This window comes from Chelonia mydas, chromosome 16, assembly GCF_015237465.2.
Source record: "Chelonia mydas isolate rCheMyd1 chromosome 16, rCheMyd1.pri.v2, whole genome shotgun sequence".
NCBI classification, from domain to species: domain Eukaryota; kingdom Metazoa; phylum Chordata; order Testudines; family Cheloniidae; genus Chelonia; species Chelonia mydas.
This window is the reverse complement of record NC_057857.1, coordinates 5,539,656-5,566,391: the sequence shown is the minus strand read 5'-3', so window position 1 is coordinate 5,566,391 and position 26,736 is coordinate 5,539,656. Positions and strand designations below refer to the sequence as shown.

Genomic DNA, 26,736 nt, shown 5'->3' with positions numbered 1-26,736 from the left:
TATATACAGAATGCCTCTATTGAAATCGACCTCCTACTCCCTTTGGCTATATTAAGGAATAGTAAAAGGACACTATCCAGAAATAAATAATATTTAGAAACACTTGTTTTCAGCTGTGTTACAACCTCCTCCAGGAATATTAAAAATGTAACTTTTAAAAAACACTTACTCTACTTTTCCTCAGGTAGGTGGTTTATTGGTCGTTCATGACACACCTGCTTTGCTGTCCCTCCAAACCCATCTCTCTAGAGTCAGCGGTAGCTGAATGGGGCCCCAAGCCAATCCACCCCATGCAAACGCGCTCATGGCACGGATAGTTTCCCGCCATTTTTGTCCAAAAATTCCCAGATTCCAAGGCCAGAAGGGACCACTGTGATCATCTAGTCTGACCTCCTGTAGAACACAGGCCAGAGACCTGCCCCAAAATAATTCCTAGAGAAGAGTTTTTAGAAAAACATCCAGTCTTGATTTAAAAGTTGTCAGTGACGGAGAATCCACCCCAACCCTTGGTAAACTGTCCCAGCAGTTAATTACCCTCAATGTTAAAAATTTACACCTTATTTCCCATCAGAATTTGTCCAGCTTCAATTTCCAACCATTGGATCGTGATCAAGTAACCCCTTCACCTTCTCTTCGTTAAGCTAATAAAAGCTATTGTTTAAATACTTACCCAAGACTCCGGAATTGGATATCTCGGACCAGGCGGGTAACAGGTCGAACCCGCAAAGGAGCACTTTTGCCTGAGAAGGGAAAGACTCAGTAGTGCTCAACCATATCAAGTCAAACGCTTCACAGGATTCTAAGTACATTACATCAGCACTATTACCTTTAGCAGCCAAACTTGTCATCTTATCAAAAAAAGATATCAAGTTGGTTTGACAGGATCTATTTTCCATAAGCCCATGTTGATTAGCATAAATTACATTATGCTCCTTTAATTCTTTATTAATCAAGTCCCTTATCAGCCACTCCATTATCTTGCCTGGGATTGATGTCAGATTGACAGGCCTGTAATGACCCATGTTGTCCAGTTTACCCTTTTTAAACATTGGCACAACATTAGCTTTCTTCCAATCTTTTGGAACTTCCCCAGTATTCTAAGACATCTTAGAGATCAACATTAAGGCTCCAGGAAGGCCCTGAGCCAGCTCTTTTAAAACTCTTGGGTGCAAGTTATCCAGACCTGCTGATTTACAAATATCTGACTTTAGCAGCTGCTGTTTAACATCCTCCTAAATTATTACTGGAATGGAGTGTCATCATCATCATCATGTAATATGACTATATCATCTTTTTTCCCCAAGCTTCTGATTTATATCAGTTACTATCCACTTCTCCGTTCTATTTGTTGTCTTTTTTTTTTTTTTTTAATTTTCCATAGCTGCCTTTCACTTCCCCGCCTGACCAGGTTGGTTTTTAACCAGTACGTCCTTTGTCCTCGATTGTGGCTTGTATCTCCTGTTTCCTCCTTCCCTGTAGCAGGTTCTGGCATTCTTTGACACGGGACCCCTTACCCATGTGTTATCCACACACTCAAGGGCACCCTACCTTTACCCTTCTGTGGGCTCATGGCGTAACCTGGTTAATTTAGGCATCCCTGCCCCTTTCCCAGTTCCTAGTGCTCTAGGCGAAATGCACCTGCCCTTCCTAGGGCTCAGCACCACCCATACCCAATTTCTAGTGCTCAGTGCATAATGTTCTGCACATTTGCAGGGCCTTTTCCCAGTGAAAGAGCCTTACCCAATAATATCCTTAACATCTATTTATTAACAGTTACCAGAACAGAATACTCATGCTAAGCATACAACGCTGAGTACTCCCAATAAGGCAGACAAACTTTTCCTGGTGGCCAGTCAGGATCACGTCATCTGGGGTTATCAAACAAAATTTTCTTTAAACATCTTAAGATCTATTTCTTTATCTGGTGATGGCGGGTACTATTAGGGCAGGAGTGCCTTCTTAACAGCTCAATATTTCATTATTTTGGTCTAATTTAGAAGGAACCTGAGGATATGACTTTCTGCTCACAGCTGCTGCTGTCCTAATGTGGCTGCAGAGTAAGGCCTCAGACCTTACACATGGATAAAAAACCTATGGGCCTGTGGACCCCCGATCCCATCCAGCCTGGATCTACAGAGGCATAGAGGTACAGATGTTGTGAAGGCCAAGACTATAACAGGGTTCAAAAAAGAACTCGATGCATTCATGGAGGATAGGTCCATCAATGGCTATTAGCCAGGATGGCAGGGATGGTGTCCCTTGTCTCTGTTTGCCAGAAGCTGGGAATCGGCAACAGGGGTGGATCACTTGATGATTCCCTGTTCTGTTCATTCCCTCTGGGGCACCTGGCACTGGTCACTATTGGAAGACAGGATCCTGGGCTAGATGGATTAGTCTGACCCAGGATGGCCGTTCTTATAGTCTTATAGACCCTTCCTTAACTCACCTCTTTCTAGGTGTCTCCCAGGCCGGGCACTTCTGTCTCCGCCTCTGACGCTCCCCAGGGCTCAGTAGCCTGCACCCTCACTCCTCCCTGCTGCCTCAAAATCAATGCCGTGCACCCACCTCTGACGCGGCACGGGGGTGAAGATGGGGCCCTGTGGGCGCAGCCACACTGGTGACCTGTTCCTAGGGATGGCTCTGCCTTTTGAGGCCCCAGCATTGCCACCCCATGACGTTCACGTTGTGCTGCCTGGCAGTGGACCCCTCCTGGGAGGCTCACAGCAGATGCACAGGGGAATTGACTGACCCGCGCTGCTCTAAAACCCCAAGTGCGAGGGCTGTTCAGCAGCCAGTGGAACCCAGGAAATGGACAGGGGGTAAGAATGGCCATATTGGGTCAGACCGATGACCCACCTAGCCCAGTGTCCTGTCTCCGAAAGCAGCCAATACCAGAGCTCAGGGAGACTGTATAGAACAAGGCAGTTGGAAAGGTTCACCCCGTCTTCCTCTCCCAGCGTCAAGTTTGAAGCAAGGCTCCACCCATCCCTGCGGTCCTACCCCCCTGGAAACTGACCCTGTGCTCAGAAAGGGGTGGCCCTGCTGCCCCCTGGGCAGGCACTGTCGCCCACTCCAGTCCATTAGTGCAGGATAGTGTAGAATCCCTTCTCAAGCGGTTAAATCAAGCGGGTGCAGAAAGGGTCACTCCACCCCCACATTTGTCAGATGGTAAGTAGTCACTGGAGCTAGAGATGTCATTCCCAGCTTGGGTGACATACACTCTAACCCAGGGGTGGGCAAACTTTTTGGACCGAGGGGCCACATCTGGGTGGGGAAATTGCATGCAGGGCCATGAATGTAGGGCTTGGGAAGGGGGTTGGGGTGTGGGAGGGAGTGTGGGTGTGGGAGGGGGTGCGGTGTGCAGGAAGGGGCTCTGGGCAGGAGGTTGGGGTGCAGGAGGGGGTGAGGAGTGAGGGAGGGGGTGCAGGGCAGGGGTGCAGGGAGGGGTGTGGAGTGAGTAGGGGGCCTAGGGCAGGGGGTCAGGGTGCAGGAGGGGTGCGGCAGGAGGCTGGGGGCTCAGGGCAGGGGGTTGAGGTGCAGGAGGGGTGCAGCAGACTGCTCAGGGAAGGGAGGGGGTTAGGGTGCAGCAGGGGTTCGGGATGCGGGCTCCGGCCCACGCCACTTACCTTGAGCAGCTCCGGGGTGACAGCGGCGTGCAGCGGGACTAAGACAGGCTCCCTGTCTGCCTGCCCTGGCCCCACACTGCTCCCGGAAGCAGCACCACGTCCCTACAGCCCCTGGGGGGAGGTGAGGCAGAGGGCTTGGCAGGCTGCCCTAGCCTGCGTGTACCTCCCTTGAAGCTCCCATTGGCCGCAGTTCCCCATTCCCGGCCAATGGGAGCTGCGGGGGGCGGTGCCTGCAGGCGAGGGCAGAGCGAGGAGCCCTTTGTCCCACCACCCCCAGGGGCCACAGGGACATGGTGCTGGCCGCTTCCAGGAGTGGCGCGGGGCCTGCAGTGCCAAGGGGGTGACAATCCTGCAGGCCGGATCCAAAGTCCTGACGGGCCGGATCCAGCCTGCGGGCCATAGTTTACCCACCCCTGTCCTAACCCTAACCCTAGTGCACTGAAAACAGCAGTGTAGCAGCCCCAGCGCCATCCGAGAACGCACCCATCCAAGGCGCTAGGCATGTACTCAGGGTGGCTGCTAACCTCTCCAGTTGGCTGCGGTGGCTACGTGTCTATTTCTAGAGAACAAGCTGGGTCAGAACCAGCATGGGAACACGTACCTGAGCTGGAAATGACACGTCCAGCTCCAGGGTGGAGGTACCCTAGCAGACCGCAGTGCATGGCTTGCCAAGTCTGGCAGGAAGCACACGGGGTATGTCTCGGTAGGGAAGCCACTCATCCGCTATTAAACTGGACAGTCTTTTTGAGAGGGTCGTACCCTATCCGGTCCTGGGACAAAACTGGGCGTGGTTTTGTCCGGTATCAGAGGGGGGTACACCATTGTGAAGAGCACGCTGCTCGCCCGCTGCTCCCCCGGTTACTTGGCACGCTGGCAGGGGTGGGCCCACGGTGTCCCTGCCAGCACTGGAATGGCTGGTACTCAGGCAACGTGTGACCGCCCTGTGTCTACACTGCGAACAAGGGGCTGTCTACACAGCATTTTGGAGCGAGCGTGGGAGCGAGCCTCCCAGTCCAGGCTGGGCGAGTGGGGCTTGCGCGAGCGAAAAGAGCTGTGTAGACAGTGCTTGAAGCTGCGGCTAGGACGAGGGGGGGACACAATTGGGTTTCACAAACCACAGTCAAAGCGCTGTCTACACAAGCCCCCTGCCCCACATCTCGCCACCTAGGCTGGGGGCTCGCTCCTGCGCTGTGTGGACCTCCCCCCGAAGGGGTGTTCTTAAGGCAGGTTAAAGTAGCAGCGCAGGCAGAGCCAGGGGGCCTGGAACTGGGGCTAGCAGCTGCAGGCCAACCCCCGGCTGCCCCACGCAGGCTCAGCCTGGGAGGAGAGAGCCAAGAAGGGCGGCTGGCTGCGCCAGCGCGGCGCCCCCACAGCCTGCAGAGCCCGGCGGGACGCGGGGCCCTGCTCTGGGCAGCTGGGAGATCAAAGGGGAGCGAGCGAGCGCCCGGCGCCCACCTGGCCCGGCCCCGGCACCAGGGCGCAGCGCGCCCGGCCCGGCGCAGCAGCAGCCCCGGCAGCCGCCGTGTCTCAGCCCGAGCGGGAGGAGGAGCCACGGGCCGATCACCTGCGCCCCCTCGCGCGGCGCCCCGGCTCCTGGCCCGTCTCAGCGCCTGGGCAGCGCGCCAGGAAGCAGGAGAAGCCCCGCCTGCTAATGCAGCCGCCCCGGCCCCGGCCCCGGCCCCAGCCCGGCCGGCTCCAGTCCTGCGGGGACCGCACACCATGGCCAGGAAGGTGATCGCGGTGCTGCTGCTGCTGCTCTGCGGGATCGGCATCGTGGGCATCCTGCTGCTGTGCCTGCCCACCAAGGACCTGCGGGAGCCGCCGGGCTTCAAGGTGAGCGGGGGCCACCCAGAGCGTGGGGAAGACAGGGGCAGCCAGAGCCCCGGGGCCAGGCACAGCCGGAGCCCCGGGCCAGGCAGAGCCCGGGCGCCCGCAGCTCCCGAGAGGCTGGCTCAGGGATCCCAGCGCCGAGGAGCCGTCCTGTCCCCCCCGCTGCAGCCGGGTGAACTCGGAGGCTCAGCTCCCTGGCAGGACAGCGAGCCCCCGCGTAACGCTGAGCTCAGGGCTGCTGGGCCGGTCCCTGCAAGCGCCCTTCCTTGCGAATAGTTTTATTTTCTCATTCAAAAAATACATGGCTGGAAAACCGTAGCGGGTTGAGATGCAGTTCCCCGCTCTAGGAGCAGCTCTCAGGGCTCGCTTGTCCCAGAGCTGAGCGCCCACTGTTGTAGTGAAGCCAGCGGGACCTCTGTGGACTTCGCCAGCACCTGGGCAGAGCCAGCCCCTGTCTGAAAGAAAAATGTCTGCAGAAAATTTTGATTTTTTTTTCCCAGCAAAATTTTCAAAAGAAGCTGAAACCCCTCCCAAAATTTGACCCACACCCAGAATCATGTTTTTTGACCAAAATCTTTTGAGTTGGGGGTATTTGAGTTTTTCAATTAAAAATCTAAATTTTCCGCAGAAAGCAGATCCTGCCCGTGAAAAATGTGTATTAGTCGAAACCCCCAATTTTCCTTCAAAAAACAGGTTTCTTGGAAAACTTTTGAGCCGCCCAAGACTGATTTTACTATGTTGCCTTTTGTGAAGATTTGATAACTAAGATCCATATAGCTCTTAAGAGAGGCAAGGGTAACACACTGCCAGCTGTGGATTTTAGAACTAGTCATTTCCTAGTCATTGTTACCCCTTTGACAACGGGATGCTTGTGTTTACCAATCCAGCCTCCCATCAGACATGTGCAAACACATAATGGGCCAGATTCTCAGCTGGTGTAAATCATGCTAATGCCACCGAAAGGAAGAGATGCTGATTTACACCTGGCCCATATTCACTGTACTTTATGTAGTTTTGAATGACTAATGTCTCCTGCAGTTGATTCCTCACTGGGCCTTTTCTCTTTAACAAACTGCATTAATAATGATCAACATTTTATTTTGTAGCTAGGGTTTTGGGGAACTTTTCCTGAGGTTTCCCCAGTGTTAGTGGCTTTTGAGTTTCTGAGCACTGCTGTTGTTTTGGTGTTGCTGGGGGAACATGAAATTGCTTTTCAGTCCTGCTCCTACTTTCCTTGTGCACCTCCCAAAGCCAGAGGGAATTAGAGTGCCCAGGGAATGCAGGATCCGGTCTATGCCGGGTCACGCTTGTTCTAGGAAGGGCTCCACTTTCCTTGAGGCATGATGACTAAAGCAGGGCTTTAGAAAAACAAAACTGAGAGTCAAGGCTTTGTGCTGTCCCTGGATAGAACAAGCGCATCAGGATCCACGGGACAGTAAGAGGCACAGATGATAAACTCTCTTTGTTCCTTTCTTGCTTTATGATACCTACAGGCCCCCTTTTCTTTTTTCCCCTCAAGTTGTGCACAGCAGGCAGGGCTGCTCTGCCCAAGGATGAAGCATGTATGGGTGTTTGGTTACTGGGATACAGAGCATTTATAAATACACACGGCTAGAGAGAAGGAAAAGAAATGAAGAAACACCCTGAATCGGACTTACTGCTAGATAAAACCTCCCCCAAGTCTTCTGTGAGGGCTGATCAGCTGGGCAATAAAACCTGTGTATGGAATATTCTAGGAGCTTTAACAAAGTTAACGGGCCTGATTCTGATCTCACTTATCCCCCTGTAAATTGGAAAGGACTGAAGTTAGATAGGTGTGTGTGTGGGGCGGGGGAGTATGAGATTGGGCCCAGCTGACCTGGCTTGCACCACCTCAGGGGAGCCTTAAAGGGTGACATTCAGCAAATGCTGACAGCCAGGTCTGTCCTTCGGTTCCAGTCTCTAATCTCCCCTTCCTAGAAAAGAAGTGGGGGAAAGGGAGTGAACAAGCATGGTCCTGTTCTCCCTGCCCTAGAACGGAGAAGAAATGTTGGCAGCTTGGCAGCGGGGAGCATGAGCTTTGTCTTGCCCTCCCCCTGTGGAAGAAGTGGGATGATCCCCCAAAGTCAGGGTGGGGCTCTGTAGGGCAGCCCCTTGCCTCTACTCTGCTGCCGCTGGACATGGCGCTTGCCCCAGACGTTGGGAATGGAGGGAGAGTCTGAAGGAGCCCAACCCATTCATCTGCCTCCCTCTACCCCCAGCCCGCTCTCTCTGTCCTGCCCCCCAACCCTGCGAAACTGGAACCCGGCAGGGTCCTTACAGCAGGGCCTCCATACAATGTGTGGGACGGTGGGGGCATGCAGAACACACCTGCCCACTCCACCTGGCCCCAGCCCTAGGCTCTCTTCAGCAGGTGGACACAGGCTCATGGAACAAAATTATGTTCCTGTAAGAAATGTTTCTTAATGCTCCTTGCCAGCTTGCTGCAAAGAGGAAAGACAGTAAATATGGGAACTAGAGCCCTGCAATTATCTAGCTTGTTAAAGTGGGCGGTAATTCCTGGGATATTCCTGCTGACGTTGCTCGCCCTGTTTTACAAGGCATGAGCCCTGCCTCCAGGAGGCCACAATTGTAGGCTGCATTAACTAAGTAAGGCCCAGCTGCTTTACTCAGGTACAGCTCCCACTGACTGTGAGGGGAGTTTCATGTGCATGAATGACACCAGATTGGAGTCCTTAAGGGTACGTTTACACTGCAATAGAAGACCCACTGCAGCCACAGCTGGCCCAGGTCAGCTGACTGGGGCTCGCAGCTGTAAAGTTGCAGTGTAGACGTTCAGGCTTGGGCTGCCATCTGGGATCCTCCCCCTCAAGAGGTCCTGGAGCCCAGACTCCAGCCCAAGCCCAAACGTCTACTCTGCCTGAGCCGGCTGACTGGGTGCTGAGACTGGGTTTTTTATCGCAGGGGAGACTACTGTGAGTTGAGGCTTTTCTCCACGAGCCACACGCATGGGTCTGAACCTACCTTCTGAACTGGGGTTCTGCCCCCATTGAAATCAGTCAGGAGTGCTGCATCAGGCCCGAGGTCTGTTGCCAGCTGGCATCAAGCAGTTTCCCTGACTGGTGCAGAGAGGGATAATTTGCTATGAGAACCGTGTTGCAAAACCTGGCGGTTGCCTCCCTGGGCAGGATGGGCACAGTTAGTCCATTGCACCGTCCTCTGGATAAAGAGCATCCTGAGCCTGCTTTCCAGGGCATCCTCGCTGGAATTGCACCAGCACCAACCCTGCTCCGTGGCTGCAGCCCCAGGGCTTTCCGCTGGAGGCTGCTGGACTCTCACTAGCCTGCTGTGATTTCCCAGCGATTCTCCTCTCTAGCCTGCCCCCTCGAGGCAGCTTTTGAAACCTTTAAAGGTGCTGGCCAGGAGCGGTTGGCACATGGTGAACCTGAGCCATCAGTCTGGCTCCAGTCTCCAGGCTGGACCTTCTTGGTCACTGGCTTTGCCTGTTACTGCTGGGCCCTTGTTAGTGTTGGCCCAGTTGAATTTACTGGCAGATTTGGAGAGTTCTCAGCAGCTATGGGATTAAAGTGCAGGTCACGTGGGAATTACATAAACGTCCAGCTCTGTTGCCTTCTCTTCCAGTCTGAAACTCTGCTTGGAATTCAGCTGCCACAAATAGTAACCCTAAAAATATCCCAAACTGTGTTTATTTCCCTACCCAAGGGCCTGATCCAATGAGGAGCACCCTGGATTCTCTTGGGTGGGTGGTGGCTGCTCGTTACCTAGAAGAACTGAGGTCTAATTGCCCCATGCCATCTCCTTTTTTATTTTTTTTCTCTACTAGAATTCTGTAGGTCTTCTCCAAGTGGCCTTATAAAAAACCAGGCCAGCTAGTTCTCTCTTAGCAACTCCAGGGAGAGCTCTTGGAATGACCCCATGATAAATGAGCAGGGAGGAGAGCATGCATGGATTTCCAGAAGGGACTCTAGCAGCGTGCTGGAACGGCTCTCTTTCTGGCCAAGAGGCAGGGTCTCCATCAGTGGAGGTGAGGAGGCGTGGGAGCCAAGCTCTGGGATAGCGGCAAAGAGTCCTGTGGCACCTTATAGACTAACAGAGGTATTGGAGCATGAGCTTTCATGGGTGAATACGCATTTCGTCAGATGCATGTGGAAATTTCCAGAGGCAGGTATAAATATGCAAGCTCTGGGATGCGTGTGTCTCCCTGTGCTAGGGCTGCCACCTAGCAATATGCTGAGTTATGCCATGAAGTGGTGAGAACTGGAACAGCCCAAGAGAGAATTAGCCTGGGGAAATGGCTCTGACCTTGGTCTCTCTGGATCTTGCGCCCCTGGGAGGCAAAGGTGCAGGTTGGACCCAGCATTTGGCATGAGGGACCATGTGTCTCATCATCCCAACTCCACTTCGGACAAACTTAAGGCGGGAGGTCGGGGGAAGGAAGGAGAGAGCTGCATGTGGCAGGGAGCCCAGAGATGAACTTTGCAGCAATCTAGCAGGCAGTGCCAATGCTCAGCTTACCTTGCTCAGCCAATGCTCTGGGTGCTGGCCAGGGAAGCACTAAGAGATAGAGAGAATGCCAGGAAACTCAGCCAAACCTGTTGAAATCCTCCACATCTGCTCCTTTTTCAAGCAGCCAGGCCTGGCGGCTCTGTGGGACGTGCCCTGCCCTGGGCTGTGAGTCTGCAGTGACGGTATCAAGCCATCAACAGGGATGCTAGCCTCAGTGTCCTGGCTTCTGTGTCAAGCAGCACTTTCCCTTTGCCTGGAGATTTCACCCTGCGTGTTACCAGCTGCTTCAGAGGCTGCAGTGCCTCCACGAGCTTCTTCAGCCCTTTGGCCATGCCTCAGGGGCTCTGTGTCCCTCAGCCTTCCCCCATCATCACACTGCAGTGGGAATCGGCCGCGCTCCCTCAAACCTCAGCGCTCTGAGCCCTGCTGCCCTTTCCCAGGAGCAGTGCTTGGGTCCCGTCTGCAGAAATTGTGGTTTCTCTGATAGCTGCTTCCGTGCAGGAGCTTCATGCCCATATTAGCGCAGCATTTGCCCCCTCTCCAGTGTGGTTAGTGAGAGAAGCTGCAACAACAGGCCCTGCATCTCTCTGGGCTTTCCCCACTGCTGCTCAGTGACGGCCTGGCATGGTGCTAAGGAGAGCTGCGCCCAAATGCGGCACTGGGTCAGTGATGGGGAGAGTCCATCTTCCACAAGCAGCAAGGGTTGGGCCCCTTCCACCATGGAAATCTGTTCCTGTCTGCACCCTCCAGCTGCTGCCTGGTGCCTTCTACCTGCCCTTTGCAGAGGGGAAGGGAAGCTGGCAGCCAGCTGGCTAAGGCTGATGTTTCCACTGGGACAGCTGAGCTGGGCTGGTCCTGGAGGAGGCTGCTAAGTGACACAGGAAAAGAAGCTCTGAAACGTCCCGTGTGTCATGCAGAAACCTTGCTGTGGTTGAGTATTCCAGTGCTGTGCGTGCATAGCCCCAGGGATTCCTACACTGGCACAGCTACATCGCTCCGAGATGTGAATTTTTCACACCCCTGAGCAATGCAGTTAAGCTGACCGAACTCCCGATGTACACAGCGCTTGGTCAACAGGAGAGTTCTCCCATCGAGCTAGCTACCACCCCTCCGGGAGGTGGATTCCTATGCTGATGGCAGAACCCCTCCTGTGCCATCGTGGTGAGCCATACCCTCAGTGTACAGCTTACATTTGTGGGTGGGAGTGTGGTCTAGTGGTTAGAATACAGCACTGGGAGGCAGGACACCCCTCTGCTGTTTGCATGTGACTTTGGATAAGGTCACTTCCCCACTCTGTGCCTCAATTTCCCACTGTGTAGTGGACGTACTGGTGCTCTGTGAGAGCGCTTTGAGATCATCAGAGGAAAGTGCTACCTAAGGGCAGAGTGTTATCAATGGAGGGCATTGTAACGTTGTCATTCACAATAGGCTGGCAACAGGGCAGAGGCCTGAGTCAATGCTGGGCTGCTTGTCAGCTGCTTAGGGTGAGGGTGGAGGAATGTGGGCTGCAGGTGGCAGGAAGGTGATAGGTGAGGTTGTGAAAGGGGAATTGATGATTGGAGCATAGATTGGATATGGAATGATGGAGCTTCTTATCTCCTTGCCTTTTATGGCTCGCCTTGCAGTCAGGCAACCTTGACTCAAAGTGAAAGGAGTGTTGCAAATGGCAAGTTAAACTTTCTGTACTCTTTTGAAGGTGCGCTGTAATTAGACATTCCTAATTAATGGCAGTGTTAAGCAACCATCCTGGATCCAGTTGCTCAGACAAAATGAAAAAACCAGGAGGGACGTAAGGCATGTCTACATTTGCCATTTAAAGCGGAAAAAGTCCCTTTTTTGCGCAAATACCGTGGGAGCGTCTGCACTTGCCAATAATTTTTTGTGGTGAAACTCAGAAGTTTCACTGCAGAAAGAAAATCACTTCCATGAGAGGCATACGCTGTTACTGTTGCTTTTGCAGTGATGTGCAAGGGAAGACACATTCTTCCTGTTTACAGAGCCTTTAGCCTCCTGAGGGTATCCCACAGTGCCTACGTGACCACTCTGGCCAGCAGCCAGGTAAACAGACGTCCCCCACTTCTCCTGTAAAGCCCTGGGAACTTTGAAACTCCCCTGCCTGTTGTCTTGGCAAGTGCTCACCTATCATCTGGCCAGGTGACAATGGCTGCTCCATGAGCAAACAATCCCCTGCTTGGAGCTATGCTGAGGTACTGGAGCTGATCAATGTTTGGGGGGAGGAGGCTGTGCAGGGACCCAGGATGCCCCGCGATCACACGCCCCCTTCCCCCAAGGCCTGTCGTCAAAATAGAGAGAGCTGCACTGTGGGTTAGCTGCCCTTAGTGTGCTGCTCTCATCGGGGATGGAAGTGCTGCAAATGTGAACACTCTCTGGCGTCCCTGAAAGTGGGTGAGTACACAAACCAGCGCTTTTCTTTCACCGGCTCACTGTCTCTGCAAATGTAGACATAGCCTTAGGGCTGGCTTTTCAGAAGAGCTCAGGGAGGGATTTCCCAGGGCTCAGCAGCACCCAACCTGCCCCAAGCGCTCTGAGCTCTTTTGGAAATCTGATCTCAGCTGTACATGGGGGCTTTGTGCTCTTCTGAACACCTGGCCACTACGGAACTTCCCTTGAACAATAGAACTGATCCTTCCCACAGCCAGAACCCATCAGTCACAATAGCCTATCCACATAGCTACCATATCCCCACCCCATCAATCTGCCTGCTCCTCACATCTCTATGAGAATGAGGTTCACAGCCCCGGGTCCTGGCAGACCAAAGGGGGAGTGAGCCCCAAAGCAGAGTCCTTCACAGAAAACATCTGGTGAATTTAAATGAAAAAGAACCGGTGTCTGGCCCAAGTGAGCCCTTAATAAGACTGGCAGGGCAGGGCAAAGCTGGAATCTGCACTGGAATGACTGTCAGCTCTCTGGAGCAGGGCCTGTCTTTGCTTCCTCTTTGATCTTTAAAGACTCGATGCTAAGACCAAGACACTGGAGAGGCTTCTTGTTGAGGCACTTTTTGCAAATGACTGTGCCTTGATGGCCCATAGACAAGACGACCTTCTGGTCATCGCTGATAGATTTTCTGAAGCATCCCAGCTCTTTGGCCTCACCATCAGTCTCGGGAAGACCGAGGTCTTGTTCCAAACAGCACCTCATTCCAATGCCCCAGTGCCAGCCATCTTCATCCAAGGCACAGAGCTGAAAAATGTGGATCAGTTCAAGTATTTGGGCAGCACCGTCTCAAGTGACAGTTCCCTTGATCAGGAAATCTCCAGAATTAGTAAAGCCAGCCAGGTCCTCGGCTGACTTCGAACAAAAGTTCTTAACCAACACAACATCTGTCTCTCCACCGAATTGAAGATCTACAGTGCAGTGGTTCTAACATCTCTCCTGTATGGATCTGAGACGTGGACTCTTTATAGATGTCACAGTAAACAGCTTGAGCAATTTCACATGTGCTCCCTCTGCTCAATAATGAGTATTTGCTGGTAGGACAGAGTGACCAATATTAAGGTCCTTGAGAGAACAAACACAACCAGCATTGAGGAAATGTTACTGAGAGCACAACTTAGGTGGATCGGGCATGTCATCAGAATGGAAGACACCGTCTCCCAAAACGGATCTTGTTTGGGGAGCTGAATCAGGGCAAAAGAAAGAAGAGTCATCCGTATGAGCGCTTCAAAGATAATCTGAAGAGGAGTCTCCAGTGGGTTGGCATCAATACCAAAGAACTTGAGCAAATGGCTCAAAACAGGACTCTCTGGCTGCCTCTGACAGGATCAGCATGTGACAAGTTTGAGTGGGAGCAACGAAATTATGTCTAGGCTGCACGTGAAAGGTGCCATAAAGCTGCATCATCAAACATCGTAGATACAGATTTCCCATGCCCTCAGTGCAGCCGACTCTGTGCATCATATGCGTAGCCATATATGAGAATTGCGACAATATCATCAGCGATGGACTACCAATATATATGTACAGCGCCCAGCACCGTGGGGTCCTGGGCTGTGACGAGGGCTCCTAAGTGCTATGGTTAAGCACTGATAATAATTGCAGGGACTATTGATGCAAATGTGCAGTCTGTTGCGAGTTTGCTATAGGTACTTGCTGGGGGTGCAGCCGAGGCTGAGGGTGCCCTGGGTTACTCTCTGGGGAGTGCAGTGTGCGTTTGTGAGTCTGGGGTGGGGGGAGGGGCAGAAGATGGGCCTTGTTAACCTCAGACACAGACTGCTCTTGCCTGGCTTCTTTACAGGTTAAATCTTATGCCCCTTCCCCGCCTTTAATCTTGGGGTGATCGTGGTGCTCTGTGAGTGAGGGGGATCATTCTAGCTAGATCCAGGCACAGTGAGTCGGCAGGATTAAGGGGCACCCAGGGCTGGGATAGCAGGTTGGGATTGAGGGGCACCAGTAGGGCTGTGAGTGGGGGTACAGAGGGCTGGGAGAGCAGGGAGCTGTGGGTTGGGATTGAGAGGCACCATCAGAGCTGGGGGAGGGGGAGGGAAGGGAGCCCAGGGCTGGGTTTGCAGGGGCTGCAGGTCGGGATTCAGGGGCACCAGCAGAGCTGGAGTGGGGGAGTCCAGGACTGGGATAGCAGGGAGCTGTGAGTTGGGACTAGGGTAGCCAGCCCTCCCGGTTTCACCAGGAGTCTCCTGGAATCGGACTCTATCTCCTGGAAGCTACTGAAGCCAAACCAGGAGATTTTAGGCCCTGAAAGTCCAGCGGGGCTAAGGCAGGCTCCCTACCTGCCCTGGTCCTGCACTGCTCCCAGAAGCGGCTGGCATGTCCCTGCGGCTCATGGGGGTGGGATCGGGGGGACTCAGTGTGCTGCCCCCACCCCCAGAGCAGAATCCACAGCTCCCACTGGCTGGGAACTACAGCCAATGGGAGCTGCAGGGACAGTGTCTGCGGGTGTGGGCAGCGCTTCCCTGATCGCTCCCCCAGGGGCCGTGCCTCCGCCTAGCCATTTCTGAGAGCGGCGCAGGGCCAGGGCAGGTAGGGAGCCTGCCTTAGCCCTGCTGCGCCACTGCCCGGGAGCTGCCTGAAGTAAGTGCCTCCTGGCCAGAGCCCACACCCCCTCCTGCACCCCAACCCCCAGCCCTGAGCCCCCTCCTGCACCCAAACTCCCTACAAGAGCCCGCACCCCCTCCTACACCCCACCCCCTGTCCCAACCCAGTGAAAGTGAGTGAGGGTGGGAGGAGAGCGAGCGACGGAGGGAGGAGGGATGGAGTGAGCAGGGCGGGGCCTCGGGGAAAGGGCGGGGCAGGGAGTGGGGCTAGGGTGTTTGGGCTTGTGTGGTTAGACAGTTGGAAACCCTAGTCAGGACTGAGCCCACTACTCTTGGAGTACCCCTGGTGCAGGGGATAGAAGAAGGCGTGGCCAAGGCATTCCCCTGCCCCAGCTATTCCCCAGTGGTGTGAGGCCTACAGGTGCCATTGTCACCTGGGTGCAAGTTGGGCAGAGCTCAGGGATGCCCTAATGTGTGTCAGGGCTGACCCGACCCCATGCCCAGCGTTTTCACATTTCACCCTGACTCCCGCTCTTCATCATCCTTTTATCTTTGTGATTGACCTCGAATGCAATCATTGAATAGTTCAAGGCCTAGTAGAACAGTACCCCGGCTGGCCTTTGTTGTCGCTGGCTCCTTGGCCCCCTGCAGACACCTCGTGAGAGCGACTCTCCACCCATCCCCTCCTGTTGGCGTTGCACTGCCGTCTCCTGCTTGATGCATCGCTGGAAGCAGAGCGTCAGCACGCTCAGGCCCTATGTACGCACAACAGCCGCCCCAGGTGTTCTGTACCACCTGCAGTGAGATCTTGGTGGCTGGGCCCCCTACGATGGTCTCACCCCAATGTGGTTGGGAAGTCACGAGTGTTGCTATGCTATTGAAAAGTACCCAGCCCCCAACTCCGAGCAAGCATACCCTGGACAGCCACCCTGGAAAGATGTGTGGGTGCATCATGGTCCTGTTCCATGGGACCTCAGCACCAGGGTAGGCATGGTTAAACCATGGTGTGAAAGAGGAAGGTGGGGGAGGGAAATCTCTGAGCTGATGTGTTTGTGAACTGGCCTCAGAGCTGGGCCCACTGACACACACAAGCAGGGAATCAAAGGACAATGTTGCAGGAGAAAGCGGCTTATTAAAGAAAAACTAGGTCAGAGCTTAACCTGATTTGAATTCTGTCTTCGTATTCCTACTGGAGGCATAACACTTTCTCCCACCAGCTGACGAGCATTCAGGGCCAACTGGTAGAAGAGCTTGTGTAAAAATGGACTTAGCCCTGGGAAAGGTGCAGCACCCCAGGAGGAGTTGAGCAGGTGCAGGGTGGACAGCAGCAACGCCTGTCTCCTCCCCTCCAGGTTGCCCCAACAGTGAGGTGGCAGGAGAGTTCATTCTCCATGCCTATCCAACCTGTGCCCTTCTGCTGCGAGTTTGCTGTGTGGTATGGGGCTGCGTCCACCCTTGGGCCTGGACTGAGACATGGAGCTTGTCCAGAGTTAAATGATGCACTGGCTCTTAAGTGTCTGAAACACTACACGTCAAACTGAAAGGCCTCCAATTGTCACCATGCCCCGGAGTGACACACAGGCAACCTGGTGAGGGGTGAGGATCTGACCAGAGCTTCCTCATCAGCCAGGCTTAGGCTAGGGGGCTCCCTTCTGTCACAGGCGCCAACTTTTGTCAGCACCGGTAGGTTCTTGTGCCCCCCCACCCCTCCCTGCCCCTATTGGAACCCTCCCCAAATCCCCGCCCCGGTCCCGCCTCCTCCCGCAAGTGCGTCGCATTCCCCTTCCTGCTCCCTCCCAGGCTAGCCGCGTGAAACAGGTGTTTCACGGCACAAGCGCTGGGAGGGAGGGGGAGAAGCAGGACCCAGCGGCGCGCTCAGGGGAGGAGGCGGAGCGGAGGCGGAGGTGAGCTGGGGCGGGGCGGGGAGCTGCCTGTGGGTGCAAAACACCCACCAATTTTTCCCTGTGGGTGCTCCAGCCCCGGAGCACCCACGGAGTCGGCACCGATGCCTTCTGTTGGAGCTGAGAATGATCAGAGTTTTTGCCCCTTCCAGAGGAAAGTGGAAATCTCCCTATTTCAGTTTGGCCGCAGCAAAGACCCTGGTGACGGGGGGGACGGTGAAGGTGGAGGGGACAGATTTCAGGGTGGAGAGAGGAAACTAGACTATGTGTGAGCCTCTCAGTGGCGGCATAGGTGCTGGAACTAGGGTGCTGCCACACCCCCTGGCTTGAATTAGTTTCCATCATACACAGGGTTTCCAGTTTGGTTCGATGGCTCTCAGCACCCCCACTATACGAATTGTTCCAGCTCTGCTGGCCGGTGGTGATGGTTTTATTAGGTGCTGAGGTGCTCTGGTGGTGATCACAGTGTAAGTGCTTAGACAGCTCCGTTCTGAAGAACCTCAAGCGTCAACCTGCTGCCCACGGCAGCCCCCCACAGCCTGGTGGGGCTGAGTGAGGGAGTGTGGATACGTGGGGTCAGGGCTGCAAGCCTGTCTCTCAAATGTCCCTCTTCTCTAGGGACGTCACTCACGTTTCATCCCCAAATTCCCAGTGTCCCACATCAGTTTGTCTCCCCTTCTCATCGGTTATTGACAATTGTTCACATCAGAAGTGAAGAATTCATCATTCGTAAGGCCAGAGGGGACCCGTACGAGACCTCAGGGCCCAGACTGTCGCCCCGTGACACCCGCATTGACCCGAATAGCTTGTGTCTGCGCTGCAGTGTAACTCTGAGCTAGACAGCCAGGCTTCATTGAAAGGAGAAAGTCCCATGTTGCAATGGTTAATTACCATTCCTGTTTAAAACTGTGGCTCTCAATGCCAGTTTGCTTGACTTCAGTCCTGCCAGGGAGGTCACAGAGCGCCGGTTACCCTGCAGGAAGGAATCCCACGGCATTTTTAAATTTCCTGCCCAAATAATGTTTGTGCATCCCTCATTTGGGGTCACATGCTGCACCCCGCATTTGGGCCTGCACTGGCTGAGGGACAGGTGCCTGATTTCTGTCTAAGTGACTCGCACCGGGTATCTAGGCCCTTAATCTGCTCTGATCTTCAGGCCAGGCGGAGATGGGGGCAGCCATCAGATGGTCTGTGTGCCCCCGACATGTACACAATTGGGGGAGCAGAACTCCAGCTTAAAGCATGTCTGTGCAACTGTGAGAGGCTGGCGGGCTTGCCTGGGGGCAGCAGACGGTGTTGGGAACCTGTTTTGCCAGCGTCTGATTGGCTAGTGCTTGGTGATGGCCTTTCCCATGAGAGAGCAAATGGGTCTCCATAAAGCTCTTTGCCGGTGTGCCCAGCGGCTCAACAGCGAAGCCTCCATCCTACAGCATCAGCAGTTGGCCTCATTGGGGTGGAAGTAGAAGAATGTGGCTAGTGTACTCTTCTTGAGCTCCAAGGTGATGGGTTCAAATCCTGATTAGGTCACAAGTGAGTTTGGTGAGCTCAGAGCCCCCAGTGGGTATCTGGCCTTTTATTAACTGTCTCTGCCCAGGCGAAGGTGTCCTTGGGGGTGCTGGGTTCGTGTAAACCCAGCCACTTCATGGGAGAGGAACGATTCAGCCTAGGACAGCGAAGAGTTAACAGAACACCAGCTACCGGAAGCACCTTTGAACCCCCCAAATATGGAAGTTGCTGAATGGAAAACCAAGACACTGGCCCTGGGTTTGACCAAGTTTAAATTTAGCTCTGCTGGATCTGTCAGTTGATTTCATTTCCCCTCTCTCTGCAGGGGTGAGGTGAGGCTTGCAACAGTCTAGTAACCTCTGATTGTTTGCTCATCAGTGACATGCTTCAGCGCGTGCTGCACTGGGATCCCGACCCTCGCTCTCAGGACAGGCTCCCTTATGGTCCTTCTGAGAGCCAGGAACTGGTCTGAAGGATGCCTGGTCTAGGAGTCCTATAGAGTCCTCAGTATTAGGACCAGCCTTGTGGGTTTGTGTGTGAATCTGCCCTGCAGGCTCCGTTCCCTATGGCTGGGACGTGCTGCTGGCAGGTCATTGGGAAGCAGGAATCCTAGCCTGGACATCTTCCTCCTTCAGCCTTGTCATTATGCCTCTTGCCACCACCCCAGCTCCCCCAGAGAATTGATCCCGAGTGAATGAGATGGGAGGGAGCCCTGTGCCCAGGACGGAGCATCAGGAAACTTGGGGACTAGACCTGGCTCTACCGCAAACTCGCAAGTCATTTCCCTTCTCCGTGCCTCAGTTTCCCCACCTGGAACTTGGGGAGAACTCATCCCTGGTCCAATGGGGCGCTGTGCAGGTTAATGTTTGTAGGGCCCCATAGCTCGATAAAGGACTCCAGCAATGCATGCAGGCGAGTCAGACGTCATTATTAAACCTCTCCCCACGGCTCTGCCTTGGCCTCTTGCTCTTGCTGTGACACCCCTGACATTCTGGTTCTAGGTTTCTGAGAGGAGACTCTTGGGCCATCGGTTAGTGTCTTAAAATGGGGCATCCTAACTAGGTCTCACTCATGACCTCACCAGGTTTCCAGAGGGGAAAGCCTAATGCACTAACCCACTGCACCCTTCTCGCTGCCCGGCAGGGGCCCTATTCATCAGTCCAGTTGGGTACAGTTTGCCAGCAGGGACGGAGATCTGTCATATTTGGTTTGTTTTCCTCTCCAGAAGGGCTCTTTCTGTAGCTGGACCCCAAACCTGGCAGCTGCCCTCCAGATCTGTATGTTTAGCTCTACTACGCCCATCCCCCGCAGTACATGCCTGTCTCCCTTCGGGTTACCGTCTCCATCCCTGGGGTGGATTATGGCTGGAAGGTTACAGCAAATCTGTGGGTTTAAGTCCCAGCTTAGCTGCTCCAGAAGCTCATTCTACAGCTGGCACTTTCCTCTGAAAGCATCCCACCTTTGATTCTCGTGAGTATCACCCGAAACTGCACCCCGGAGGATGCAGCTGTCTCAGAGGGTCATAGATAGGAGTTGCAATATCTGGTGTGGCTGGGTCCTGCTCTACCGCGGGACTTGACAATCAAGACCAAGGCCTTGCAGTGGAACCGGGTGCCAGGCATTGTGGCAGGTGAGCAATAAGGTACGCCGAGCTGGCAGTTTGGGGAATACAGCTCACCTTGCACAGAAGGCAGTGTGGCTGTAACTGCCTGCCATTCAGTGGTTACTGGCCTGAATCCTAGTGGCACAGGAGTTAAGGGGAATGCTGCTGGTTACATCTGTCCTGTCCTACTGTCCCATCTCCGTTGCAGATGTGCTGTGTCTGGGCGCCACATTGCTCTTGATGTCCTCTCCTGCTGTATTATAACCCCCGTTTGATTTTGCCTGGGTGCAAACTGTGTTCTGCACGGTGTATTTCACAAAGCAGACATGGGGACAGCACCTTGGCTAGCAGAACTTGGAATAGTTCCACCAATACAGCCGTTCCAGGATGGAGACCCTAGGCAGATGGCTTTGATCTGTGTTTTAAGGCTGGGTGGCTGGCTGATGGGAGATAGGAGTGCTCCTTCCACATCTCCACACATGGCAGCCTGCTGGGAAATGCTAAACACCATTCTCCTCCCCTGCGGTGTGCGATAAGGGGAGAGGCTGGTTCTGGGCTGCTGGCTGATGTGAGCTCTACAGAGGGAATGGCTAGGAAATGGAGATCTTTGGGGCACTGTTTACAGTAGGACTGGGCTATGTGTCTGTGCTCTGTAACTCCAGGGAAGCAGTCTATAAACAGGCGGAGACAGAGGCTGGGATTTCATCTATTAATATCAGCTGTGCTGGCATTGTGGTTCGTTCTTGTGCATCACTGTCTCCAGTCAAGGCTCTGTCCTGGGGCAGGTTGGGAGAGGAGGCTAAGGCGGTGAAGCCCCTTTGAGTAGCTCACGCAGTGTGTACCCCAGCTCTGACTCGCCTCAGCTCGTCCCACGGGCCGTGCTCTTTGATCCGTGTGCTGGGGTTTTATCTTAGCCCTCAGAGTTCTGCAAGGCATCTTCTTGCACTGGCAGGGGGGGAGGGTGTATAGTACAGGCAGGAGCTGGCTGGCTTCCCTGCACACTTGTCAGTGCATCCCAGCACAGACCCGGGGCACCCCTGGCTACTGCATCCTGAGGACTCCCACACATCTTTTCCATCCTGCTATAGAGCTGTTTTCCCTGTCCTGTGGCTCTCGCTAACCGGTTCTCATTTCTTTCCCACCTCCACTCCCCGCTGCTCTCTGCATTCTCTGCTGCCCTCTCCTTTGTGTCTCACTTCTTTCTTCACCCCAGGTGCTGCTCCTCAGATTTTCCCGTCCCCATGGCCCATCTTCCGGCCACTTCACCAACTTTTCACACAGTTTTACTTCTCTCTCCCCTCCGGTCCCCGCCACTCTCACACTGCTCTGCCTGATGGCTTGGCCAGGCTGGTTAAGTACTTACTGTGACCTAGTGCAGGGGTCAGCAACCTGTGGCATGCGTGCCAAAGACGGCATGCGAGCTGATTTTTAGTGGCACTCTGCTGCCAGCCAGGGTCCCGGCCGCTGGCCCTGCTCAGCCTGCTGCCGGCCTGGATGGACGGAACCCCAGACCGTCTGCAGGCTGGGCGGGCCGGCGCCGGCCGCCAGGACCCCGGTTGGCAGGGGCCGGCGGACAGAACCCCAGACCGGCCATGGGCTGAGCGGCTCAGCGGGCTGCCGGTCTGGGGTTCTGTCTGCCAGCCCCGCTCAGCCCGCAGCCGGCCCGGGGTTCTGTCGGGGGGGCCCTGTAAATGTAAAATATATTACTGGCAGGCGAAACCTTAAATTAATGAAGACTTGGCATGCCACTTCTCAAAGGTTGCTGACCCCTGACCCATGCCAGCCCCGTGAGTGCTCGGCTCCTCGTGCTGGTGCAGGTTCATATGTTGCCGGACCAAACCAATCAAGAGAGCCAGGCGAACCCTGGAGTTTTCAGTTTGCTGACAATTCTGGAAAAATTGCAAGTTATATTTATTTATTTATTTATGGCTGAACAAAGCTCTTCATCCTCCCCCAGCGAATGTTTCACTGTGAGCATGAGCATTTTAAACATTTTTTTTTAATAAAACAGAAGGAAATATCAAAAAAGCAAAATGTTTTGAACATATAAAAATGAAAAATTTTGATTTTTTTCCCAGTGTCTTTTTCGGGTCATGTTTTTTTACTGAAGCAATTTGGCAAACTGACACGAATTCTTGGGAGTGTAAGTATAGTTGAACCTGCATTTTTTTTTTCCTAAAAAATAGATTTTTGCTGAAAAATTTCGCCCAGCTCTACCAATCGACGGCCTTCTCCAGCCTGCCCCACCCCCACCTCTACACATGCCCTCTGACACATCCCTGTCTGTTTGCAGTTTTCTCTGTGGCTGTCTCAGAAGCACGGAGCATTGTTCTTGTAAAAGAACCCCATTTCAGGTATGCTTGTAAAACATCAAAGCCCCAGATGGAGAGATCCTGGCCATGAATGCCTCGAGCAAAATCCTTACACACAGGGCACTTGTGGGAAAGGGCGTTGGGACCAAGGAAACCTATTCTGTGAAGTGCCTCGCATTTATCTGAATGGAAGCTGGCACCTCTCTTAGACAGACCTACAAAGACTGTCTAATCTCACAGTGGCTTTGATGAGGCATCAAGAGCTGATCTGTCATTTAAATCAGCAACTGCACATCGTGTAGCTGAGGTCTCACCAATCAAACACTCTGACCAGGCAGTTCTACTCTAGGCTAAATCCTTTAGTCTTTAGTGCAGCAAATCTTCTGTAGATTTAAAGGAGAGATTTGCATGATTAAGGACCATGGAATTTGGCTCTAGGTAAAGATTGCTCCTCTTCACTCAATGGACTTACTCCCCCTGTGTATTCAGAGCTAGATCTGGGGACGTTGATGGCTAAAGTAAGTTTTTGCTGCATTTTGCTCCTGTTTTCCCAAGGAGGGGAGCATAGCTCAAGGCAGGAAGCTGGATTATGCTAGCTCACACATCATTAAACAATTATCTGTGTCACGACTGCAGAATCTTTGATTTAGGAGAAGGCAGTTGGGAGTCCGCTGACTAATCCTCTCATCCCCATCCTACTTAGTGCGTGTACCTGCGTACAACTTCCTGAATCACTACTTAAAGCCACAATAACATTGTACCCTTCTCTAACACCTTTTAGCCAAGGAGCTAACAAAAGCACCCAACCTACAGTGAATGTACCCCCACCCCCATGTATGTTACCAGCCCTTAAGGGAACAACAGGGGAGGTCTCTCAGGTCAGAGCACCCTACCCTTATGTCTCCCTCCATATGCCTTGTAAAAATGGTAGCCTAGCAACTGAGCGGCTGCTCTCAGGGAAGCGTTTGTAGTGATTCCAGATCCAAGGTGGTCCAGTGGCTGGAAGTTCCACTGGACCACCTTGTTTTAAATGGATTGAGTCACACGCGGGGTTGATGCTCTTCGTGAGTCCATCTGGTTTGTCCCAGTGGCGCCTCCTAGTTCTTGTGAGGTGCTTGCAGGTCCCAGGCCCACAATCGCTTTGGACCCTCAGAATATCCCAGGGTTGGGTAAGAGCACAAAACTGCCCCACGTGCAGTCATGGTGTTGCACAGCAACGGGCCAATGCCGCGCTGTGACCAGGGGGCACTTTGTGGCCACACAAATAGGAGACACGGAAAAAACCTGACAACCCTGAGGTGGTTCTTGCATCAACAAAGCAGTGGAGCAGACCTTGCCAGCCCTGCTCCTTACACGAAAACGTCCTGTCCCAGGGGCATTGCTGGGGACGTGGGCCCCACGCATCACAGACTCGTAACAGGTCTCCTGTGAAGCCAATGGCCTGTGGGGGTGGGAGGGACCAGCTGGTTTTGACATATATATTTTGAAATCAGTTTCTCAATTGAGAGTAATTCTGGCCATGCAGAACACTGCGTTCATTGTCTGTAATGGCACTCTGTGTTTACATCTGGGCCCATCAAGTGGTCACAGATGGCTTACTTCAGTCATTGGCAACCTCGGAGTCCAAGTTCCCAGCACTTGTAACGCACGGTTCCCATTGTTCCAAGGGAGCAGGGCTCGTGGGGTTGATCCAAGACAGGGCATTCCCCATACTCTGCGTGGAGCACACACCCATAAAGACCTGCCACGCTCTCCAACTCACCACCCAGCCTAGCTCTTAGTTAAATGACTTGATGTCGTAAGGGGGAGACTTCCTGCTCAGCTTCCTGTGTCAGTGGAGATAAGGATGGCCTCATGGTGAAGCAATGGGTCTGGGTGTGGGGAGACCTGGGAGCTATTCTTGGCTCTGATGCTGAGTTACCCTGTGATCATGGGGAAGTCACTGCATCATTGTGCTTCAGTTTTCCCATCTGTAAAATGGGGGTAATGTCACTTACCTCCCTCACAGGGGAGCTGTGAAATACAGTGGATGTTTGTAATGCGGTTGGGGCTCCTCAGAGGGCAGGTGGTGGAGAAGGGCAGCTACTGCTGATTGCCAAAGGAGTCTGGCAGCCGGGTTTATCCCCTGTTAATTACATGTCTAGCACGCGCCTTCCAGGCAGAGGATTTTCCATGGTGGGACCCCCTGGTCAGATTCAGGCAGTAACTTGCATGGAAACAACCGTAGCTTGGCAGCCTACACAGCCCCCTCCATGACAGGAGTTCGTAGCCCTGTATCTCGCAGTGGTGATGCCCAGGAACAGCACAGGCTGGGTGGGACAGGGTAACCCTGCTCTCTGAGGTGGCAGGACTGATTCAGGGCTGCAGAATTCCCTGCCCCGTTCCCATTGCAAGGGATCCAGGAAAGACAGTGGATGGGTATTTTTCTTGGGATGTGAGTGTCTGCTTCATAAAACGGGCAGTAACCGTGCTTCAAAGCTGCCCAGAGTCTGGATAACTGCAGATTGTGGGAGATCCCTGCAGTGCAGCATAGGGGGCCAGAATAACATGTCACACCTGGAGCCCAGCTTCCTTTCTAGTTACTGTGCAGGGAAGCAAACCGATTCAGGGCAGTTTGCTTTGGAAAGCGAGAGAGCTTTGTTCAAGACCGTGGTTCTCAACTAGGATACGTGTACCCCTGGGGGTACTCAGAGGTCTTCCAGGGGTACATCAACTCCTCTAGAGGTATGCCTAGTTTTACAATGGGCTACAGAAAAAGCACTAGCAAAGTCAGTACAAACTAAAATTTCATACAGACAATGACTTGTTTATACTGCGCTATAGACTATACACTGAAAAGTAAGTACAATATTTATATTCCAGTTGATTTATTTTATAATTATAAGGTAAAAGTGAGACAGTCAGCCGTTATTCAGTAACAGTGGGCTGTGACACTTTTGTGTATTTTTATGTCTGATTTTGTAAGAAAAGAGTTTTTAAGCGAGGTGAAACTTGGGGGTCCGCAAGCCAAATCAGACTCCTGAAAGGGGTACAGTTGTCTGGAAAGATTGAGAGCTGCTTGTCTAGCACATGTGTTTTCTATGTAACTTATTCAGGCTGTTTATCTCCGGGAGTGGGGAAGTTCTGCTGACAGGTTTGTGCTCCTGGGATGCTGTCCCCATATGTTTATTCTTTGTATTACTGTAGTGACCTATCAGCCCCAGCCATGGAGCAGGACCCCATTGTGCCGGACACTGTACAGACAGAACCAAAGGCAGAGGTGAAAGTAAGCCGGTATGCCCCGGTACACTGTACTGGCAAGAGCCGGTGCACCGTACCGGGGTGGATCAGCTTCTCCAGGCGCAATTTAAAGGGCCTGGGGCTCCCAGCAGTGGCTGGAGCCCCCGGCCCTTTAAATTGCTGCCAGAGCCCCGCTGCCGGAGCCCTGGAGTAGCAGTGGCGGGGCTGGGGCGGCGATTTAAAGGGCCCGGGGCGGTAGTGGCGGCCGGAGCCCTGGGCCCTTTAAACCGTCCCCGGAGGCCTGCCGTCACTTCCCCGGGGCTCCAGCAGGCTCCGGGGACGATTTAAAGGGCCCGGGGCGGTAGAGGCGGCCGGAGCCCTGGGCCCTTTAAACCGTCCCCGGAGGCCTGCTGCCACTTCCCCAGGGCTCCAGCAGGCTCCGGGGACGATTTAAAGGGCCCGGGGCGGTAGTGGCGGCCGGAGCCCTGGGCCCTTTAAACCGTCCCCGGAGGCCTGCCACCACTTCCCCGGGGCTCCAGCAGGCTCCGGGGACGATTTAAAGGGCCCGGGGTGGTAGTGGCGGCCGGAGCCCAGTCCCCGGAGCGCTGCCGCCGGAGCCCTGGGGAAGCAGCAGCTGGGCTCCGGGGACAATATAAAGGGCCCAGAGCTCAGCCGCCGCTACCACTCAGGGCCCTTTAAACTGTTGCCAGAGCCCCCGGCTGCCGCTGTTACCCTGGGGAGGGGGAAGGAGGCACTTGCCGGTACAGGGTGGGCCGGGGCTGGCTCTGACCTCCCCCAGCCCCATCCCTTCCGCCCGAGGCCCCGCCCCTTCCGGGGGCCAGAGCCGGCCCCAGCCCAGCCCCGTACTGGTAAGTCTCTAGACTTACTTTCACCCCTGACCAAAGGACAGTCCCTGTCCCAAGGAGCTTACAATCTAAGTATAAGACAAGAGACAACAGATGGATACAGACAGAAGGGGGAGTACAAAGAAATAATGAGACAATACTGGTAGCACGATGAGCTATAAACATTCCCTCTTGCACAGCTGGGGGTAGTTCCTTCTTTGTGTCATAACACTATATTACAACATATTTAGAACATGTTAATTAAAGAAAATATTTCCAAGTAGTGCCACTGTGATGAAACAATCAGACACCGTATCTTAGATCCATGAGCGGCCAATTCTCTCTGAATTTCTCCGGCATTTGTTACTTTCTGGTGTAC

General features: G+C 53.7%; 1 protein-coding gene across 1 annotated transcript in view; it reads left to right on the top strand.

Annotated features, from left to right (window-relative positions):
- The first annotated feature begins 5,182 nt into the window (after positions 1-5,182).
- The window catches only part of ENTPD2 (ectonucleoside triphosphate diphosphohydrolase 2), a 43,007-nt gene continuing 21,453 nt past the window's right edge, over positions 5,183-26,736 (top strand). The window contains exon 1 of the mRNA XM_037879819.2: positions 5,183-5,459. Coding sequence (XP_037735747.1) covers positions 5,346-5,459 — 114 coding nt within the window. The 5' untranslated portion in view covers positions 5,183-5,345. The remainder of the gene's footprint in view (positions 5,460-26,736) is intronic.